Here is a 19,975-nt window from a genome sequence, read left to right as displayed (position 1 = left end):
AAGAAAACTGAAAACACACTCCGTTGAGGACCTCCTGTGCTGCTGCCCTTCGCAGGGCAGCTCACCGGATGTCGGGATTGCGGCAAAGCCTTCGGGACCCCCATTCCTTGATGATAGGAATAAAAGCACGGGGTAAACTTCCTGGGTCAGATTGCGGTGGTGTGTGGCGGAGTGGTGCTGAGGTGTCATCCACCAGATGGCAGTCTCCTTGGGTTAACCTGAAGCGGTCCCTTCTGGTGGGTGCCTGGAATGTCCTATCCCTGAGAGGATGATCACCTGTCTCTGTTGTCATCTGAGCTCAAGCGTTTGACCATTGGTATTGCAGCACTCTCTGAGGTTCAGAGACCGGATAGTGGCGAGATCATGGCGGGTGGTGACACCCACTATTGGTCTGGTCGCTCTGATGGTTACAATGCTCAAGGAGTTGCTGTAGCTATGTCCAGATAGCCTGGTGTTGGCTTAGTGGTTAGCGTGGTGGCTTGGGATCCTAGGGTCCTGAGTTCAAGCCCTGTTGGCCACTGAATTTATACACCAGGAGGTTGACTCAGCCTGTCATCCTTCCGAGGTTGGCAAAATGAGTGCCAGTGTACTGGTAAGGGGACACTGCATCAGCGGCATAGCCGCGTCCCAACCAATGATGCAACCAGCAGCCACAGGTTGAGAGAGAGAGAGAGAGAGAGAGAAAAAGAAAGAGAAAGAGAGAGAGAGAGAGAAAAAGAAAGAGAAAGAGAGAGAGAGAGAGAGAGAGAGAGAGATATATATATATATATATATATATATATATATATATATATATATATATATATATATATATATATATAGATGTGTCCAATAAGCTGACTCCAATGATAATTGAGGTAACACCGTGGTCAACGAGCTTATTATGAGACGAATAATTTGTCACTCCTTGGGGGTCGTTTCCCTGGTCTCTGTATATGCTCCAAATGAGGCGAGTGATCTCACCGTGAAGGACGTATTCTGTGCCGCACTCGAGTCTGTGGTTGATCAGTGCCTCAGGCGAGATACTTTTCTAGACTTGAGGGATTTCAATGCATCGAGCGGCACTGATAGAGATGGTCAGGAGAAGTGTGTTGGTCCCCATGAGTCTGGAACTGTGAACCAGAAGAGCACGAAGTTCCTTGACTTTGCAAGAAGTCGTGGACTAAGGGTGGCTGGTTCATGGTTTCAGTGCCTGCAGGCTCATCGCTGGACTTGGTATTCAAACGCTGGTGGTGTGGCAAAGGAGATTGACCATGTGACCACGTGGAGGATGATCAAGAACTGCAGTGTTTACCGGAGAGCTTAGTTCCTTAATACTGACCACAGGCTTGTTGTAGCAACTCTGAAGTTGCAGCTTAAATCTGGGAGAATGGTACTATCTGGGCCAAGGCTGGATGTTGGCAAGCTCAAGGATGAGAGGGTAGATGAGTTTGCGAACGTGCTGAGTGGAGATTTGGGGGGTCTGAGTGCTTTGGGGAATCCTGAACAGTTGTGGAGTGCCTTTAAGACCACCGTCCTTGTTGCTGGTGGATGTCTTGGAACTCACCGGATGGTGAACAATAATTTTGTCTCTCAAGGGATGCCAGATACCATTGACCAGAGTCACAGGGCCAGGATCAATGGCAGAGTTTAGCTGTTCAGGGAGTTGAGGCGTAAAACTGTCAGTGTGCTGAGGGCGGACAAGGAGGCCCATGTGTGAGGACTCTGGGGGGGGGGGGGGTAGAGCATCACCCGTGGTGAAGTGATGCTCGTCCTGCTTACAGCGGAAATCGTGCATTGTGTTCCTCCAAACCCATCTCTTAGTGTCCTGCAGTTATTGCGGAGGGTAGTGGGCTCTTCACAGAGAAGTCTGAAGTGAAGGTCCGCTGGGTCGGTTACTTTTTCAGCTGTACCAGGCTGACCAAACAGCTGTTGAGTTGGATGTCAGGGGTGTTACGATCCCTATTACTGATCCGCCAATTAACTGTGGTCCACTTTCGTTTGTGGAAACACAGGCTGCTGTGAACCAGTTGAAATGAGGTACAGCTCTTGGGATCTGTGGCATCCATGCTGAACGTCTCAAACTCAAAGCTGGTGGAAATGCTGTACTTGTTTTGTTGCATGCAGTTATGTGCTCAGCCTGGAACACAGGCATCATCCCAACTGAATGGAAGAGCAGGGGCCTTGTTGTCCCTCTCTGGAAAGGGAAGGGTGATCGCCAGGACTGCAACAACTACTGAGGGATGATGCTGCTCTCCGTGCCGGGCAAGGTCTTTGCTCAAATAATCCTTGATCGGGTTCGCCACCATCTGCTTGGGCACCAGTGCCCAGAGCAGTCAGGCTTTACACCAAAGATGTCAATGATTGACCGTATCCTTGCTCTTCGGATCCTCACCGAATGCAGACGAGAGTTTCGGCAGGGGCTGCTTGCAGCTTATGTTGATCTCTGTAAAGCGTTTGATTCAGTGAATCGGGATGCCCTCTGGAGGATTATTGGTCTTCGTGGGGTGCCATCAAAACTGATCAATCTGATGTCTGAACTATACTCGGGTGCTGAGAGTGCTGTGAGCTATGGTAATTCCATCTCTCACTGATTTCCAGTTTTTACCAGAGTTTGCCAGGGGTGTGTACTGGCCCCACACTTTTTACACTTGTATGGACTGAATTCTGTGGAGGACGTTGGAAAGCTCAAGCTGCGGTGCATCGTTTGGGAATGTCAAAACCTCTGACCTTGATTTCGCAGATGATGCAGTCATCTTTGCTGAGACCTGGATATCCTTTTGGGGACTCTCGAGGTGCTGAATGAGGAGTCGGAGCCGCCTAGATTACTTGTTTCCTGGATCAAAACTAAGATCCAGGCTTTCAATGACATCTTGGATGCTGCTATCTTGTCTGTACCTGTTTGTGGTGAGCATGTTGAGGTCACGGAGATATTCACTTACCTTTTCAGTGATATTCATGTCTGCTGGCTGTGAGCCATAGGTCAGTATCCATCTGGGTCGGCCCTGGGGAGTCATGGATTCACTGGATCATGGGGTGTGGTGCTGTCGGTACCTGTGCAGGAGGATGAAAGTCCGAGTCTTCAGGTCCTTGGTGGTTCTAGGCTTGCTCTACGGATGTGAGACTTGGACTCTAACCACAGATCTGATACGGCGACTTAATTCCTTTGGTACCAGGTCTCTTTGGAGATTCCTTGGCTATCGCTGGATGGACTCTGTGTCCAACGAGCGGGTGCTGAGAGAGATTCAAATGAGATTTGTTACCTGCCTAGTCCGTGAGCATAAACTTCGGCTGTATGGGCATGTGGCTCGTTTTCCTGACGCTGTTGCTACTCACTAGATTCTCTCAGCGAGGGAGCCTCGTGAGTGGAGGACGCCAATAGGCCGACCACGTGCCTCGTGGTTGCAGAAGGTTGATCAGCACCTCAAGGAGATGGGGATAGGTCAAGCATCTGCCTGGGAGATGGCTAGACGGAGGCTCCTTGAGTACCGGCAGAAAGTGGATGCAGCGACGCGCTGTTTTAGCGCATGCTCCCATATCTGACCTGACCGGAATGAGCTTTGCAATTCCTGTTACCAGTCAGGAGAGGAACATTGGTGCCAAATTTCAGGCGGATCAGCCCAGCTGTTTGGTTGGTGAAGTTGAAATATGAGATGGATGGACGGACGGACGGTGCGTGATGACAATACCTCATCTGCAATTTAAATTCCAGATGAGCTAAAATTGCGGAACTGAGTCAATCGGGCATGTGTAGGCTCTGCCAGGTAGAAGCCAAAGCACGAGACACCTCCTCTTAGGATGTATAAAAAGAAATTCATGTCAGAACAGCTGTGCACACAAAAGTACAACAAAGTATGTGGCATAATCCATTGGCACATGTGAAAAAAATTGAATACCCCAGTTCCAGAAAACTCAAGCGAACATGAACGCAAAGCAATCATTGAAAACAAGGATGGCGAAGGATGGTGAAACTCATAAACGACCTAACAATCGCATCGAGCGTAAACATGGAAAAACAAAGCATGGCGACCGGATCTTGTACTTTTTTATTTTATTTTTGTATACCTTGTCAAGGCTAATATGAGAGCTAACACACAACGCACAGCAAGGGGGGCATGAGACAATAGGGTCGTGGGAAGGATAAAACAATGAGGAACAAAGACATTAGGAGATCTGTGGAAGGGAGAGGGATGGGGTGGGGAACACGGGGTATACAAGATGGACACTACAGGGACTTTCAGGAAGGAAAGCAGGGAATTTGAAGGAGGTGGGTTTAGGGTCGATTAACTTGGGTAGAAAAGATCAAGGTTTTGGATGGGGGACGATAGGTGGTGGTGAACAGCTGTTTTGAAGGCCTGGAGGGAAGAATGGGATTGAACAGAGTGTGGGAGTTTAATCCAAAGGTGGGGAAAAAAGAGGAATGAAAGAGTGAAGGTGAGCAGCGATTCGTGATTTTCGTAGTTTTACCAGAAGAGGGTTGTTGGCGGACCTTGAGCGTCCTGCGGAAATATGGTGGGGACAAATGGCAGACAGAGCAGGGGGGTGAGACTGGAGAGGAGATGGTAGAAGACAGAAAGACCACCGACCTGTCTGCGGTGAGAGAGTGGGAGGCCCAAAGACTCAGCCTCATCATGGGAGATAGCAATGGTCCGAAATGCCTTGGTTTCCACTGTGTGAATCCGAGAAATGTGAGAGGCAGGAGCACCAGCCCAGAGGGAAGAGCAGTACTATATCAGGCTGCGGACGAAAGCTTTGTATGTGGTGAGGAGACCAGGTACCAAAAGTAAAAGTACTGAGGTACCAAAAGTAAAAGAAGGCATTGTTAATTGAGGTTTCAGTACCCAGTCATTTTGGCCTAAACAATGCAGAAATCAAGAAAATGACCAAATACCAAGATCTCAGGAATGAAGTGAAAATATCTTGGAAGCTAAAGATCACCAAAATTGTACCAGTGATAATTGGAGCAATGGGAACGATGAAGAAGAACCTTCCAGTGATCTTAAAAACCATTCCTGGGACTATTACTACAAACTAACTGCCGTTTGAAGCTGTCCGGGGTTTGGTGACGATCCTGAAAAGAGCCCTCGGAACAAAACTTTGAGAAAAAGAAAACTTCACAACTTGGTCCATGAATCGTGATGTTTTACTGAAACGAAGGTGGATACTTTGAGACATAGGAGGACTCCGTCCCACCTTTTAAAACCTGCACATGATGATAACCACTGACGCACAGACACAGACACAGACACAGACACAGACACAGACACAGACACAGACACAGACACAGACACAGACACAGACACAGACACAGACACAGACACAGACACAGACACAGACACACACAGACACACACACTGTCGCTCGTGTTTGTAGTATAGGCTCTGGTGGGGGTGGGGGGGTGTTTGTGTACATGACTCCTTTAGATCGTTGCCCTATTTTTTGTTCTGTATGCCAAGACCTTCAAAAAAAAGTTTGGGTAATACCACCAGATCAAGTACGTTTTCTCTGTAGGGTCCATCGTGGATTTCCAGTTAGCTACCAGCAAACTGTAATTGAACCAAAATGCCCATATTGGGTTTAGATGGAATAAATCATTAGTAGACATCAATAAATTGTTAATTTTGATTTACTTCAAGTACTTATGCATTGCTTAACACATTTTAGCATGATTTATTCTCTTAAAACTTGGTTCACAGTAGAAAATGACCATATTTTACGTAATTTTAGTCAAAAATAGCTTTCAACTTGAAAGTTAGTTGCAGCAAGAAAAGACAGAGCACGGTTGGATTCACTTATACGATATTTTGTGTACAGTTGTTTGTAGGATTTGTTATCACAGATAATGCAGTTCACAACTCGTAATCCAGTTGCTGTAGTATCTGCATTAGGTCGGTGGCGAACTGCCTGGGAGCGAGAGCTTCTACCTTCAGTTTTGTTCTGCTGATAAAAAGATGAGTCATGGCCTTGAACTAGATTCTTCTTAGTTATTCTGTCAAGAACTGTCTTCATAGTGTACTTCGTGTAACATTCATTAGTCACATGATAAAACCCATCTCCTTCAACAAGCTTCAGTCTTTTGGAAACATGGTCATTGTGTATGCCGCTGGCTTCCCGTATCCTTTTACAGCCATTGCTTGTGCTTGCTGTCTTATCATCGCCTACTTTTTGGCAGATAATACATTTTGTTGCATCATAACAGAGGTCTTGAGATGACTTTACAAGAGTGCCAGACTCCATCATTGGCACTTTATCCAACTCTTCACAACCCTGAAAAAAAATACGATATTATTAGTACTACATGTTGTACATACTAGGGCAATTGGAGGCACAACCACACACTTAAAGTAAATTGGACAACTACCTATTTGGAATCAATGCGTTTTAATTTGGGCAATTGTATATGACCCCCGTCTCCTCAGGGACATAACAGGTAAATACATGTAAACTATTCTGCACATTCTGGATGAGGGACAACCACATACCAGTGTGTGGCTGTGTCCCAGGCCTGGGGCACAATCGCACACTGGTATGTGGTTGTGCCCCATCCATTTACATGTATGGTTGTGCTCCATGTGTTCATGTTAATGGGGGTCTGTTTTTGTTTTATTGTTGAGGCAGCAAACATGTGATGATGGTTTCCATTCCATTCTTCCCCAACTTCTGATAATGTATAATTTATCATTTTCTTCATATTCATATGTATCCTAGAAATGATTTGACAAGCTGATACATTTAATATGTGCATAATAACAGTTGACCTTGAAAACATAGACCAAGGTCAAGGTATTGGAAACCAAATCCATTCAATTGCTTACCCTTAAAAATGTGCTGATTTGACATTTAATTCATATTTCTATGTGTTCTTGATCAGGTTTTATTATATTTTACAAATTGCCGAGTTAATATCTCAATACTAATAGTTAACCCTGAAAGCATGTCAAGGTCTTTGAAACCAAATTCATTCAATTCCTTACCCTTAAAAATGTATGATTTGACATTTAATTTATATTTCTATGTGTTCTTGATCAAATTTTATGACATTAGACAATTTGCCTATTTGTAGATAGAATTGGGGGATTCCCTCATTTTGGGGATCAGATAGAATTGGGGAATCCCCCATTTTGCTTTGAAATTTAAATATTTTGATCTAAATTTCACAATTATTCATTAAAATATTTCATTTTAAGAGATACAATTATTCTTTGATATTTCATTGACAACTTTTGACCATTATATTTACTTAAAATCAAAGGTGATCCATTAAAATCTTACCTTTTGTTTGCAGCATTGTTTTCTCTTCTTTTTTTCTTGAAAATCCAGTTGTCAAGAGGAAGTGACATCATAGTTAACCTCACTGTGACATCATAGTTTACCTCACTTAGGTATTCCCAAAAATGATATCATAGACTTTCATATCCCTGTAATTTACTTTAAAATGGTCTGAGGGCTTTGGTATGTATTATACACTAATAGGAAATCACATATGGGGAATCATTTGGTCACCTGCTATTTGACCTTGAGTGAAGGATTCAAGGTCAAATAGACCCTCAACAGTGATCCCTTTGTAAAACAAAAAAAAATGTCCTTATCTTTCTAAAAAAAATGGTCTGATGGCTCAGTTACATATATGTGTTATGAATAAATGGGAAATAACATATGGAATCTTTTGGATACATGGTGGTTGGCCTCGAACAATGGGGTCAAGGTCAAATGGACCCTAACAGCATTGTCATCACAGTATTACCTTTATCGAGGAAAAGCCCATATCATTCTAAACATGGTGTGATGGCTAGAAATAAAATATGGAAATCTTTTGGTAGTTGACCTTGCCCCGGTATGTGGTTGTGCCCCAAGTTCCCCTACATCTAATTAAGATGAGTGTCTCAATATCGTCTCTGTAGGATTGAAGCATATGCATATCACTGTTTTAGACCATTAATTAAAGCTTCATTGTTAAATCATGTCTACTTTTCATTCTTTTGGCAGTCATTTTGAAGAAAATCTTGGGATTATGCTAATTAGATCAGCTAAAACAATACAAAAATGTTACCAATGAATTTCTTGGGGTCAATAACCTATATTTAGTATAAAAAAAAATCAACTTTCCATGGCATTTAATTAAGGAGATATCATCATTTGATGAAATACCGCAAAAGTGGCCATTTGGGGGTAGGGGTGACTGGTTTACAATGAGCTCTGTGGTCATCACACACAGCCCCATTGTGAGAATATGAAAATTGAATTGCACAGAGAACTTAATAATGAAACATTTGGCCAAATTTTATAGCTCTACTTATAATATTAAGTCATTCAGAGACCATCAAACTTTGAGCTACTTTCAAGTTGAAAGCTATTTTTGACTATTTTGACTAAAATTACGTAAAATATGGTTATTTTCTCCTGTGAACCAAGTTTTAAGAGAATAAATCATGCTAAAACGTGTTAAGCAATGCATAAGTAATTGAAGTAAATCAAAATTAATAATTTATGGATGCTTAATAATGATTTATTCCATCTAAACCCAATACGGGCATTTTGGTTCAATTATGGTTTGCTGGTAGCCAACTGCGAATCCAAGATGGACCCCACACAGAAAACGTACTTGATCTGGAGGTGTTACCCAAACTTTTTTAAGGTCTTGGCATAAAGAACAAAAAAAATAGGGTGACACTCTAAAAGAGTCATGTACACCCCCCCCCCCCCCCCAAGAGCCAGGAGTATTGTGATTTTTCTTTTCAGTGTGCTGGTTGTGATGATGATGTTCACACCAGAATAAAATAAATCTCATTCTCATTTAAAACGAAACTGATGTGTTGTAAATGAAGTCCGGTTGATTATTAATCCTTCCGTCATCATCTCCAGTGGTTGGTGAAGAGGGAGGGCTTATTGGCGTTGAGCTGCCATTGCTTCAAAATGGCGTCGAAAATGGGAAACTGCCATGGCAAAAGGCAGAAATGACTCGTTCTTTGTCGTCATGGTTGTTCAGCTAAACAAACAAAATGCACTTCACTCCATGGTCTTGGTGGTGTAGAAGTAGTTACGATTAAATATTGATGTGTTGAGTAACTCGTGAATTAAATGAGAAAGTCTTGAATGGAAAGGTGCGCTTCGAGCTCCTAACACGTCATGGACGAGTTTTCTCTCTTTTCGTTTGTCTTGCTGTATCTGCTACATCTATTGGCTCTCTGGAAGGACTCCATTGATTGACTAATAATGTTCACATGGTTGCTTTCTTACTGCTATTCGCAAAACGTGGAAAAAATTTAACGTCACTACATTAGCTCCCCTCTAGATTGATGACCAAAGAGAGACGATCGATAATGATGTGGACGTCAGCCTGAATTAAATGCCTGCACAAATCTCTTAGGCCAATGGATGGACATGTCTGGCAGAATGATTTTTCCTCATTTCTGATGCAGTTGTCGGTGGCAAAGACCTATGGGGCTGAACTCAATGTTGTTGTATGGAGGCTCACGGGAACAATGGGAGTCAATGTCGCTGGAGATGTTCTGCTTAAGCAGTAGGATGAGTTGTATATCAGACTCTTTATCCATTTTGGGACCTCGAGCCTGTCTAAACTGATCGTTTCAGACTTTCCATTAAAATCAAGGATGAAGTACTTGTCCTTCTTGGTAATGACTCCAAAGGGGCTGTGGTAAGGAGTTTGCAGAGGAGCCCTGACAGTGTCATCACGTGAAAAAAAACATGGGTACAAGACAAAAGATCTTTGTGCAAATGTGTAGATCTCTGCCAAACTCTGTTGGGGATGTGATGTAACTCACTCATTGTCCTTTGCAGTCCGTCCACATGATTGCTTGGGTCCAAACTGGTGTAAATGTTAGTCGGGGCAACAAATTGCCCAGGAAGGTGAAGTGTTGATCCAAAAACGAACTCGGCTGTGCTGCAACCCAGATCAGCTTTCACCGTGGCACAAATGCCAAAAAGCACGACCGGTAGGTTTTCTCTGCAGCAATGTGGGTCTGCTTGTGTTCTGTGTGAGGACTTAAGCTGTCGATGGAACTGTTCGACAAGCCCATTTACAGCGGGGTGGGAAGAAGTAGTTCTTGGGCATTTGCTTCCAAGTAACTCGGTCAGCATTTTGAAAAGTGTGCACTCAAACTGTCATCCTCTGTCAGTGGTGATAATAGATAGGTTGCAGTGCTTGATATCCAATCTGGAAACAAAAGCTTGGGCTACGGTCTCCACCACTTTGTCAAGTATTTGAATAGCATTTTTGTTCCTCTGGGTCTTTTGTGTCTTCGGGGACTTTTGGGTATTTGGATCTTTTGGGTCATCAGGTCTTAAGGGTCTTGGGGGTGGGTCTTAAAGGATCCTCAACAGTCGAAGGGGTCTCAGCAGTTTAAAGCATGGAAATGTGCATTCCAGTAGTACGTAATTAATAGACAGACATGTGTGTGAAGTCAGGGTGCAACTGACGTTGAAATAGTGTGTAGTTGATAGACATACGTGCAGTCTGCAACCGACGTCGAAACAGTACATAATTAATAGACATAGTCACACAGCTTCATTGTGAAAGGAACATTCCAATAGTATGTAATATGTAGACGTTCGTTTACAGTGTCACTTACATTCAAACAGGACGTGATGAATAGGCAAATAGTCTTCATGGATTGATGGACGGCTTCACAGCTTCCCGGATGGCTTCACCACCTCACCGACCGAATTTTTCGTTTTTTTAAAAGATAGATGCTGTCTTTATCCTTTCAACCTTAGCCAAACCACATGTTGAGGAGTAGCACTTTCACAATCACTGCCTTGGCATTGAAAGCAAGAATGAGAAAGAAAGGACTTCTTTACTCTTTCCAGGTTAATAATTGGAGTTTAACATCGTTGTAATATTTAGACCATTTTATTGATTAGGATTATAATTATGTTCGGATCTTTATGGTTTGAGCTTCAAAAAGGTAACATTGGGTTCAGGCAATTGCACTCAGGTTTTCGTTGATCGTGCAGTTTGGCCATGAGATTTCGCTGACATCAGGTCAATGTGCTTGGCCATTGTGTCGATACTGCTGAAGTAAAAACGAGCCAGTACGTGACGGTGATGGACTGCAGCGAGAAAGTGATCCTTGTAAGCCTGTGTGGAGCGCATGCAAATAACACCAATAATTTTACTCTCAAAACGTTAATATTAAAGGCAATATTGCTCATTATACCGACATCATACTACCACTTAAAGGAGCTCAGAGGCCCTAAAGAAAAGCAGACAATAGGATGTGGAAATGCAGGTGGGTTCACACGCATAACATCCAGAAGAGAGACCGATGAATGCACTCTTGCTTGTTTATCAAAACCAGCTGTCTGTGCATCTCTACTCCATATTCTTGGGAAACTTGCATTAACCTCTTCAAAGGAAAAAAAACCCATAAATGAAGGTGTGATATTTCTGAACAAAGTTCAGTTTTAGCCTATACCTGACTCCAGTCCTTAAGATGAAGGTGGAGCCTTGCTTCATCTTCGGTCAGAAGGATGCAGTTCCATGGACTCCATGGAGTGGTCTTGTCCCATCTCACCATGACCAGCTCAATGAGCTCTCTGCTGCCTCCATGTGCCGATTGTCCACTCCATATGACCTCCACAAGGTATCGGAAGTCCTCTTCCTGAATGTGGCATAAAGTTATTATAATGCAGGAAGCAATGAGCTGTTTTTGTCAAATATATCCATTGTCATCATGGTCACTGGAACTAAGTAAGCTTGAACTGCAATGCAAATGAATGATTTCAGTATTGTGGGAGTGCGACTGTAAACAATGGGAGAAGAAGACCTTGTGCAACAAGTAAATGTGATTCCAGAAATGAGGAAAAGATACCCCGATCAGGAAGGCCAGGCACGAGGAGTTATCTCCCAATGCTTGCTCGGTGGTCCGTAGTTTCAGCAACATTGTGCGGAAGAGGGACATTTCCTTCCTCTTTCCTCCAGAATTATCCAATGCGGTGCAACTTCGGCAACGACTTCTTGTATTTGTCAATGCAGCCGGAGAAAATGCTGCTGAAGGCAGGTAACTTAGGCAAGAAGCGCAAAAGTTCACATTTTTCTGAAGTGTTGCAGGGTCTTGGGGAACCTGAAAAATAATTTCATTGAAACAAATCAAATGTTTCTTTGTATTTAAGATACCAATTTATATCAGTCATTGTTCAGCACATTTGTTTTATAAACTTGGCAAAAGAACCATGAAAAAGTGAAACAAGATGCAGTTCAAAATCTGAGAGCTTTAATGAAATGCCTATTTAACGATATTGTTACATGTGGTGGGGTACAGGGTAGCTATAGGAATGTAAGGCCTTAGCATGGCTAATGTGTTTGCACAGGGAAGGTCATTTTAACCTGAAAGAGGACTTCTTGTTTGGGTGGAGTTGTCCTGTTTTTGCATGCAGTTGGAAGGTGTTGTTGTTTGCGCTGGAGATGGATCTAGGTTTAGGGCATCGTGTGATCTATCCTTCCTTCTGAATCGATGAGGGGCGGGTGAGGTGAGGTGATGGGACCCCAAAGATGGTCATTAATATGAGGTTGTCAATAGCAGGCTTTATATTGCACCACCCCTGCGGTAAGGAGGGATCGAGGCCACAACATCGCCGGTGTGAATACCATCAGCTGTCTGGGGTGTCACCTGATTGGCTGGATGGAAGGAAGCCGACGTCTCAGTGGCCATGCAGAGTCACGTAAGAAGCAAAAGTCGTTGGGAGGAGGTATTTAAATACCTGAGTGGCATTTCCTCTATTTTACTGGGGACACTCTGTAGTAGTGGAACTTAATTCCTTCATTTAAGACACTCTGTGGTGCTGGAGATTCTCATTTTTTCTGGGGATACTCTGTGATGCCGGTACTCTACTCTTTGGCTGCAGATGGTCTGTGGAGTCGGACTCTCTCTTTTGCTGAGATGCTATGTGGTGCTGGAGCTCTGCTGTTTTGCCGGTAATGCTCTGAGGTGCTAAACTGCTATGCTGTGACCTTTGGGTGGTATGAGCCTGCTTTGTTCCTCTATGCTGTTCCTTCCTTGACTGAAAGCTCCATTAAAAAAAACCGTGCGTGTGCGTGCGTGTGTGTGTGTGTGTGTGTGTGTGTGTGTGTGTGTGTGTGTGTGTGTGTGTGTGTGCGTGTGTGTGTGTGTGTGTGTGTGTGTGTGTGTGTGTGTGTGTGTGTGTGCGTGTGTGTCGCTGGGCCCTTTAAGGGGTTCATTTCATTGTATTGCAAGGGTTTATTTATTTTTTTACCAGCAGGAGTACCCAGCGTTGCCCAAACTTTTTATATTTTTTGTGGGGTCTAATACACTTCCCTGCAGTCCAATGCATTTTTTTTTGTGGGGTCAGGGTTCTGGTCAGGTATGGGAGCATGCGCCGGAGCAGCGTGTTGCTGCATCCACTTTCCACCAGTACTCCAGGAGCCTCAGTCTGGCCATCCCTCAGGCAGATGCCTGGCCCATCCTCATCTCCTTGAGATGCAGATCAACCTGCTGCAACCATTAGGCATGTGGTCTGCCCATTGACCTCCTCCACTCACGAGGCTCCCTCGCTGAGAAAATCTGATGAGCAAGATGAGCATCAGGAAAACGAGCCACTTGTCCATACAGCCACAGCTGATGCTCACGGACTATGCAGGTAACAAATCTCATTTGAGTGTCTCTCAGCAACCGCTCGTTGGATACAAAGTCCAACCAGCGATCGCCAAGGATTCTCCGAAGAGAAGGATTAATACCAAAGGAATTAAGTCTCTGTCTCAAATCCCTGGTCAGAGTCCAAGTCTCACATCCAGAGAGCAAGACGGGAAGCACCAAGGACCTGAAGACTCAGACTTACGTCCACCCACACAGGTACCGGCAGCGCCACACCCCATGATCCAGTGAAACCATGACTCTCCCGGCCTGACCCAGACGTCTGTTGACCTCTGGTTCACAGCCAGCAGAGACATGAATACTACTGCCAAGGTAAGTGAATCTCTCCTTGACCTCAACATCTTCACCACAAACAGGTACAGACAGGATGCCAGATGTCACTGAAAGCCTATATCTTAGTTTTGACCCAGGAAACCCATAATCCCAGCGGCTCCGACTCCTCATTCAGCACCTAGAGGGCCCCCAAAAGGATATCCAAAGATGACTGCATCATCTGCGAAATCATGGTCAGAGATCTTGACATTCCTAAACGATGCACCGCAGCTTGATCTGTGTGACGTCCTCGCCAGAATCCAGTCCATACAAGTGCTGAAAAGTGTGGGGGCCAGTGCTCACCCCTGACAAACTCCAATAACAACTGGAAATAAGTTAAAGATGGTATCACCACATCTCACAGCACTCTCAGTTCCAGAATATCGTTCAGACAACAGATTGATCAGATTTGGTGGCACCCTACGAAAACCAAGAATCCTCCAGAGGGCATCCCGATTCACTGAATAAAATGCTTTATAGAGATCAATATAGGCTGCAAACAGCCCCTGCAAAAAATCTCATCTGCATTTGGTGAGGACCTGGAAAGCAAGGATGCGGTCAATCGCTGACCTCTTTGGTGTAAAGCCTGACTGCTCTGTATGCTAGTGCTCAAGCAGATGGTGGTGAACCCGATCAATAATTATCCAAGCAAAGACCTTGCCCGGCACTGAGAGTAACGTCACCCCTCGGTCGTTGTTGCAGTCTTGGCGATCACCCTTCCCTTTCCAGAGAGGGCCAACAATGCCCGTCTTCCAGTCAGTTGGGATGATGCCTGTATTTCGGGCAGAGCACAGAACTGCATGCAACAACATGAGCACAGCATTTCCACCAGCCTTGAGAAGTTCAGCATGGTTGCCACAGAGCCCAGGAACTTTACCCAATTTGAACCGGTTCACCACAGCCTGTGTTTCCACAAACGAAGGTGGATCACAGTTAATTGGAGGGTCACAAACCGGATTGCAACAACCCTGACATCCAACTCGACAGCTGGTGGATCAGTCTGGAACAGCCGCTCAAAGTGACCGGCCGAGCAGGCCTTTAATTCGGACTCCTCTGTCAAGAGCCCACAACCCACTGCTCTAACTGCAGTACACTGAGGAACGGGCTTGGAGGAACGCAATGCGCAAATTGCCCTGCAAGCAGGACGAGAATCACTTGATCACAGTTGATTCTCTACCCCCCTCACAGGTTCCTCGCACATAGGCCTCCTTGTCCACCCTTCGTGCAGATACAGTTTTATGCCTCAGCTCTCTTAACAGCTCAGCTCTGCTATTCAGCCTGGCCCTGCAACTCTGGTCAATGGTATCCAGTGTCCATTGAGACAAAATTCTTCTTCACGCTTGGGTGAGTTCCAAGACATCCACCGGCAACGTCAATGACGGTAGTCTTGAAGGCACTCCACAACTCTTCAGGATCCCCCAAAGTACCCAGACCCCCAAATCTCCACACAGCCTGTTCGCAAACTCCTCAGCTACCCTATCATGCTTGAGCTTGCCAACATCCAGCCAAGGCTGGGATGGTACCATTCTCCTGGACTTAAGCTGAAACTTTAGAGTTGCTACAACAAGCCTGTGGTCAGTATTGTGGAACTGAGTACTCCGGTAGACCCTACAGTTCTGGATCATCCTCCATCGACCATCAACGAGCACGTGGTCAATCTCCTTTGCCATACCACCAGCGTTGGAATACCAAGTCCAGCGATGAGCGTGTGGGTGCTGAAACCATGAACCGGCCACCCTAGTCCATGACTTCTTGCAAAGTCAAGGAACTTCGTGCTCCTCTGGTTCACAGTTCCAGACCCATGGGGACCAACACACGTCTCATAACCATCACTATCAGTTACAGTCGGTGCATTGAAATCTCCCAAGACTAGAAGAGTATCTCACCTGGGGCACTGATCAACCACAGACTCAAGAGTGGCATAGAATGTGTCCTTCACGGTAAGATCACTCACCTCAGTGGGAGCATACACAGAGACCAGGGAAATTACACCCAAGGAGTGACGATCAGCTCTGACTGATGAATCCTTAGTCTCATAATACACTTGTTGACTGGTGTTACCTTAATTATAATTAAGGTAACACCACTGATAATTATCAGTGGAATCAGCTCATTGGACACAGCTCCAGCAACTCCTTGGGTCTGGTAACCATCAGAGCGACCAGACCAATAGTAGGTATAACCACCCACCATGATCTCGCCGCAATCCGGTCTCTGAACCTCAGAGAGTGCTGCAATACCGATGTCCAAATGCTTGAGCTCAGATGATAGCAGAGACAGGTGATCATCCTCTCTTCTGAATAGGACATTTCAGGCACCTACCTGAAGAGCCCGCCTCAGGTTAACCCAAGGAGATCGCCGTCTGGTGGACGGCACCTCAGCATCACCCTGACAAACACTACCGCAATCTGACCCGGGAAGGTTACCCCCTGGTTTCCCTCTTATCAAAGATTGGGGGTCCTGAAGGCTTTGCCCCAATCGTCTCATCTGGTGAGCTGCCCTGCACAGGGCAGCTGCACAGAAGGTACTACCTCAGAGTGGGTTTTCAGATTTTTAAAATTGTTTTTGAATGTTTTGCGGAATGAAGGGTTTTACGGTGGCCGGAGTGCAAATCCTGACCCAAACTCTTCATAAAAAGTAACACAACTGCAGGAGGACGTCCACAGATAGAGTTGGGCACAAGATATGGATTGCCGTTGGCTCACAAGGAGCTCCTCCACCCTTTGACAGGTTTTGTTTTTAATCCCTTTGACAGTCCATTTGACAGGGAATTTCAGGAAGGAAAGCAGGGAATTTGAAGGAGGTGGGGTTGGGGTGGATTAACGGGGGTAGAAAAGATCAAGGTTTTGGATGGGGGACGATAAGAGGTGGTGGTGAACAGCTGTTTTGAAGGTCTGGAGGGAAGAATGGGATTGAACAGAGTGAGGGAGTTTATTCCAAAGGCAGGAAAAAAGAGGAGTGAAAGAGTGAAGCTTAGCAGTGATTCGTGATTTTGGTCGTTTTCCCAGATGGGGGTGGTTGGTGAACCTTGAGCGCCCTGTGGAAATATGGTTGGGACAAATCGCAGATAGAGCAGGGAGGGGCGAGACCGGAGAGGAGACGGCAGAAGACAGAAAGACCACCGACCTGCCTGAGATGAGAGAGTGAGAGGCCCAAAGACTTGGCCTCATCGCGGGAGATACCAATGATCCGAAATGCCTTGGTTTCCATAGCGTGAAGCCGAGAAAGATGGGAGGCAGGAGCACCAGCCCAGAGGGGAGACCAGTACTCCATCAGGTTGCGGATGAAAGCTTTGTATGTGGTCAGGAGCTCAGGTGGGCCGGGGAAGGACTTTGCATGGTGGAGGATTCCCAGTCGGCGACTTGTTTTGGAGGCTAGGTTGGAAATGTGGCTTTCCCAGGAAAGATCATGGCAGATCGTGAGACCCAGAAGCTTGAAAGAAAGGACTTCTTCCAGAGGATTGTTGGGAAAGTGGATGGGGGGGGGGTTCTAAATGGTCCTTTTGGAGAGACATTGTGAGAGTGTGAGATTTGTCCGGATTGAAAGACGTGTTCCACGTGTTGGACCAGTTTGTGATTTTATCCAGATCTGCAGTGAGCGAAGAAGCTGCTGCTTGCTGGTCTGAGGGATGACAGATGGTACGGCAGAGGGTGGAGTCATCAGCAAAGAGATAGAGGATTTTCCAGAGAGTCGGAGAGATCACTGATGAAAACCAGTAAAAGAACAGGACTCAGAACACCGCCTTGAGGAACTCCAGCTTGGACAGGAAGAGGGGATGAAAGAACTCCATTCAGGGCCACACGTTGGCTGTGATGGGAGAGGAAGTCTGTGAGCCATGAGTGGAGATGGCCTTGAATACCATAGGAAGAGAGTTTGGTGAGCAGGGCAGGGTGCCAGCCTGTGTCAAAAGCATGCAATATTTCAAGGGATATGGCTCTGATTTCATGTCTGGCATGGAGGACCTCCATCCATTGTTTGGTGAGCAGAAGCAGCATATCCAGGGAAGAGTGTCCTTGTTTGAAACCAAATTGATGATCGGAAATCAAGCCATTGGAGAAGAGGAAGGATTTAACGTCTGAAGCGATGATGGATTCCATAACCTTGCTGATGATTGGAAGAAGGCTGATTGGTCTGGAGTTGAGAGAGGGTGAGCAAGAGCAGAGGAGCAGGTTTTTGGGACACGTGGGCTGATGCCGTCTGGACCGGTTGCAGAATCTGAGTCGAGGTTTGACACCAATATCTCTACTTTGTCAGAGAAAAAGGACACAGAGTCCATGGATAGTTGGGTGCGACTAGGTAAGGTGGGTACAGAAAACGATGGGTTTGAGACACAAGATTTCGATGCAAACACCGAGTTTAGGCATTCAGCCTTTTAACGTGCGGTATCAGCAGTGTGGCCATTTGAGGTTAGAGAGGGGCTGGAGGGGGAACGTACACCAGAACCATATTTGATTAGAAGCCACCATGATTTGGAGGAGAGAGAGGTTTGAGAGTTCAGACGTGAGCTTAGAAAGATGTTGTTTTCTGGCTCTCCTGAGGGTAGATACACACTTGTTCCGAGCTTTGTGGAAGGAATTGAGATTACCCTCAGTTGGGTTTGCTTTCCATGAGGCAAAGGCAAGTTTCTTCAGGACAACTGCCTCTCCACAAGCTTCAGTGAACCCTGGGCGGGAGGAAGGGTAGGACAACTGAAGACGAGAGGAGATAAATCTGTGCATGAGGGAGAGCAAGTTTCTTTGAAAGAATTCTCAGGATGACTTGATGTTGGAGAAAGTGGCGATGGGAGACCAGTCTGGAAGTTTGATGGCTGCTTGGAGACCCTGCCAATCAGCTTGAGTGAAATGTCAGACTCGACAGCATTGAGGTGGTTCTCTGATAACAGCCAGAGAGATGTCCACTTTGACAAGCATGTGGGCAGAAGAACTGATTGGAGCGAAGGAAGAAAAGCAGATATTTTCAGGGAAATTTGTCAAAATGAGATCCAGAAGAGATAGAGTACCATTGGTTGAGATCCGGGTCAGGAAATTCACCGATTGAGTCAGTCCCAATGAGTCGCAGAAAGCTTTTGCTGAAGTGCCATGACAGCTGAGAGAGGTACCCACACCAAGCCAACTGGCATGATGACAATTGAAGTCACCACATATGAGGAAGAGAGAGTTTGGATGAGAAGATGGAATTTGGTCCATGTTTTCGGATTGTGAGGTGTAAATGGAGTCATCACTGTTTGGTGGATGGTACAGTACACATATAAACATAAGGTGGGAGTGGAGTGGAAGCCGTAGCCAGAAGTATTCCTGGGGGTGTGGGGGAGTGAGAGCAGAGCGTGGAGAGTGAGGAATTGGAGTCTTTGATGAAGGGAGTAACTCCTCCACCAGGACGAGGCTCAGGTCTCTCATACCAGAGGAGGGAGTAACCAGGGAGAGATAATTGGGAGTTGGAGACATCTTGAGGGAGGAAAGTTTCTGTTTGTCAGATTGTCTGGTTTGTCAATGGCAACCTGTTTGGAAAGATCTGTAATGCTTGAATGAAGGCCCCGGATATTTGAGGTCCACACTGTTAATGAAGCGGGAAGGGAGGAGGCTTTGGGTGCAGGGGAGGGGAGGGGAGGGTAGAACAATGGAGGAGGGGGGGGGTAAAGAGAGTTGTTGACAGAGTGGGGGATTGCAGAATAACTTGGGGAGGTGGCCAGATGAGGAGAAAAGGCTCTGTGGTGCTGGGGGGAGAGGGGAGGCAAGAGAGGAGGCAGAAGGCAGTTGAGGTGTTGAGGAGAGGGAGTGATGAGATAGAGGTGAGAGGGCAGGGGAAGGGGCCAGCTTTGTGGATGTGAGGGGGGGGGACTTTGAGGGGTGAATGGTGGGAAAAGGGAAAGTTGCTGGAGAAAGGTGAGGGGGGAGTTTTTGAGAAAGGTGAGAGGGAGGTTTGGAGGGAGAAGAGTGTGATGGTTGCTTTGAGAGGGAGGGGTGAGTTGGCACTAAAGTTGGAAAAAAATAATAATTGATGGAGAGCGAACATTCATTGCAAACTGGGGTTATTTTATTTTTAATTTGTCGGTC

General features: G+C 45.7%; 2 protein-coding genes across 3 annotated transcripts in view; one reads left to right on the top strand and one right to left on the bottom strand.

Moving 5' to 3' along the window:
* DNAH12 (dynein axonemal heavy chain 12) overlaps positions 1–19,975 on the top strand; it is a 323,986-nt gene that overhangs the window by 7,940 nt on the left and 296,071 nt on the right. The window lies entirely within an intron of this gene.
* The window catches only part of IQUB (IQ motif and ubiquitin domain containing), a 35,157-nt gene continuing 25,750 nt past the window's right edge, over positions 10,569–19,975 (bottom strand). For both annotated transcript variants that reach the window (XM_085863783.1, XM_085863785.1), the window contains 3 exons: positions 11,811–12,062; positions 11,415–11,600; positions 10,569–11,077 (listed from right to left, as the gene is read on the bottom strand). In XM_085863783.1, coding sequence (XP_085719909.1) covers positions 10,931–11,077; positions 11,415–11,600; positions 11,811–12,062 — 585 coding nt within the window. In that variant the 3' untranslated portion in view covers positions 10,569–10,930. The remainder of the gene's footprint in view (positions 11,078–11,414; positions 11,601–11,810; positions 12,063–19,975) is intronic.

This window comes from Eptatretus burgeri, chromosome 18, assembly GCF_056783735.1.
Source record: "Eptatretus burgeri isolate ZD-2024b chromosome 18, Ebu_testis_v1, whole genome shotgun sequence".
NCBI lineage: Eukaryota > Metazoa > Chordata > Myxini > Myxiniformes > Myxinidae > Eptatretus > Eptatretus burgeri.
The sequence above is the reverse complement of the archived record's forward strand: the minus strand, read 5'-3'. Positions and strand labels throughout refer to the sequence as shown.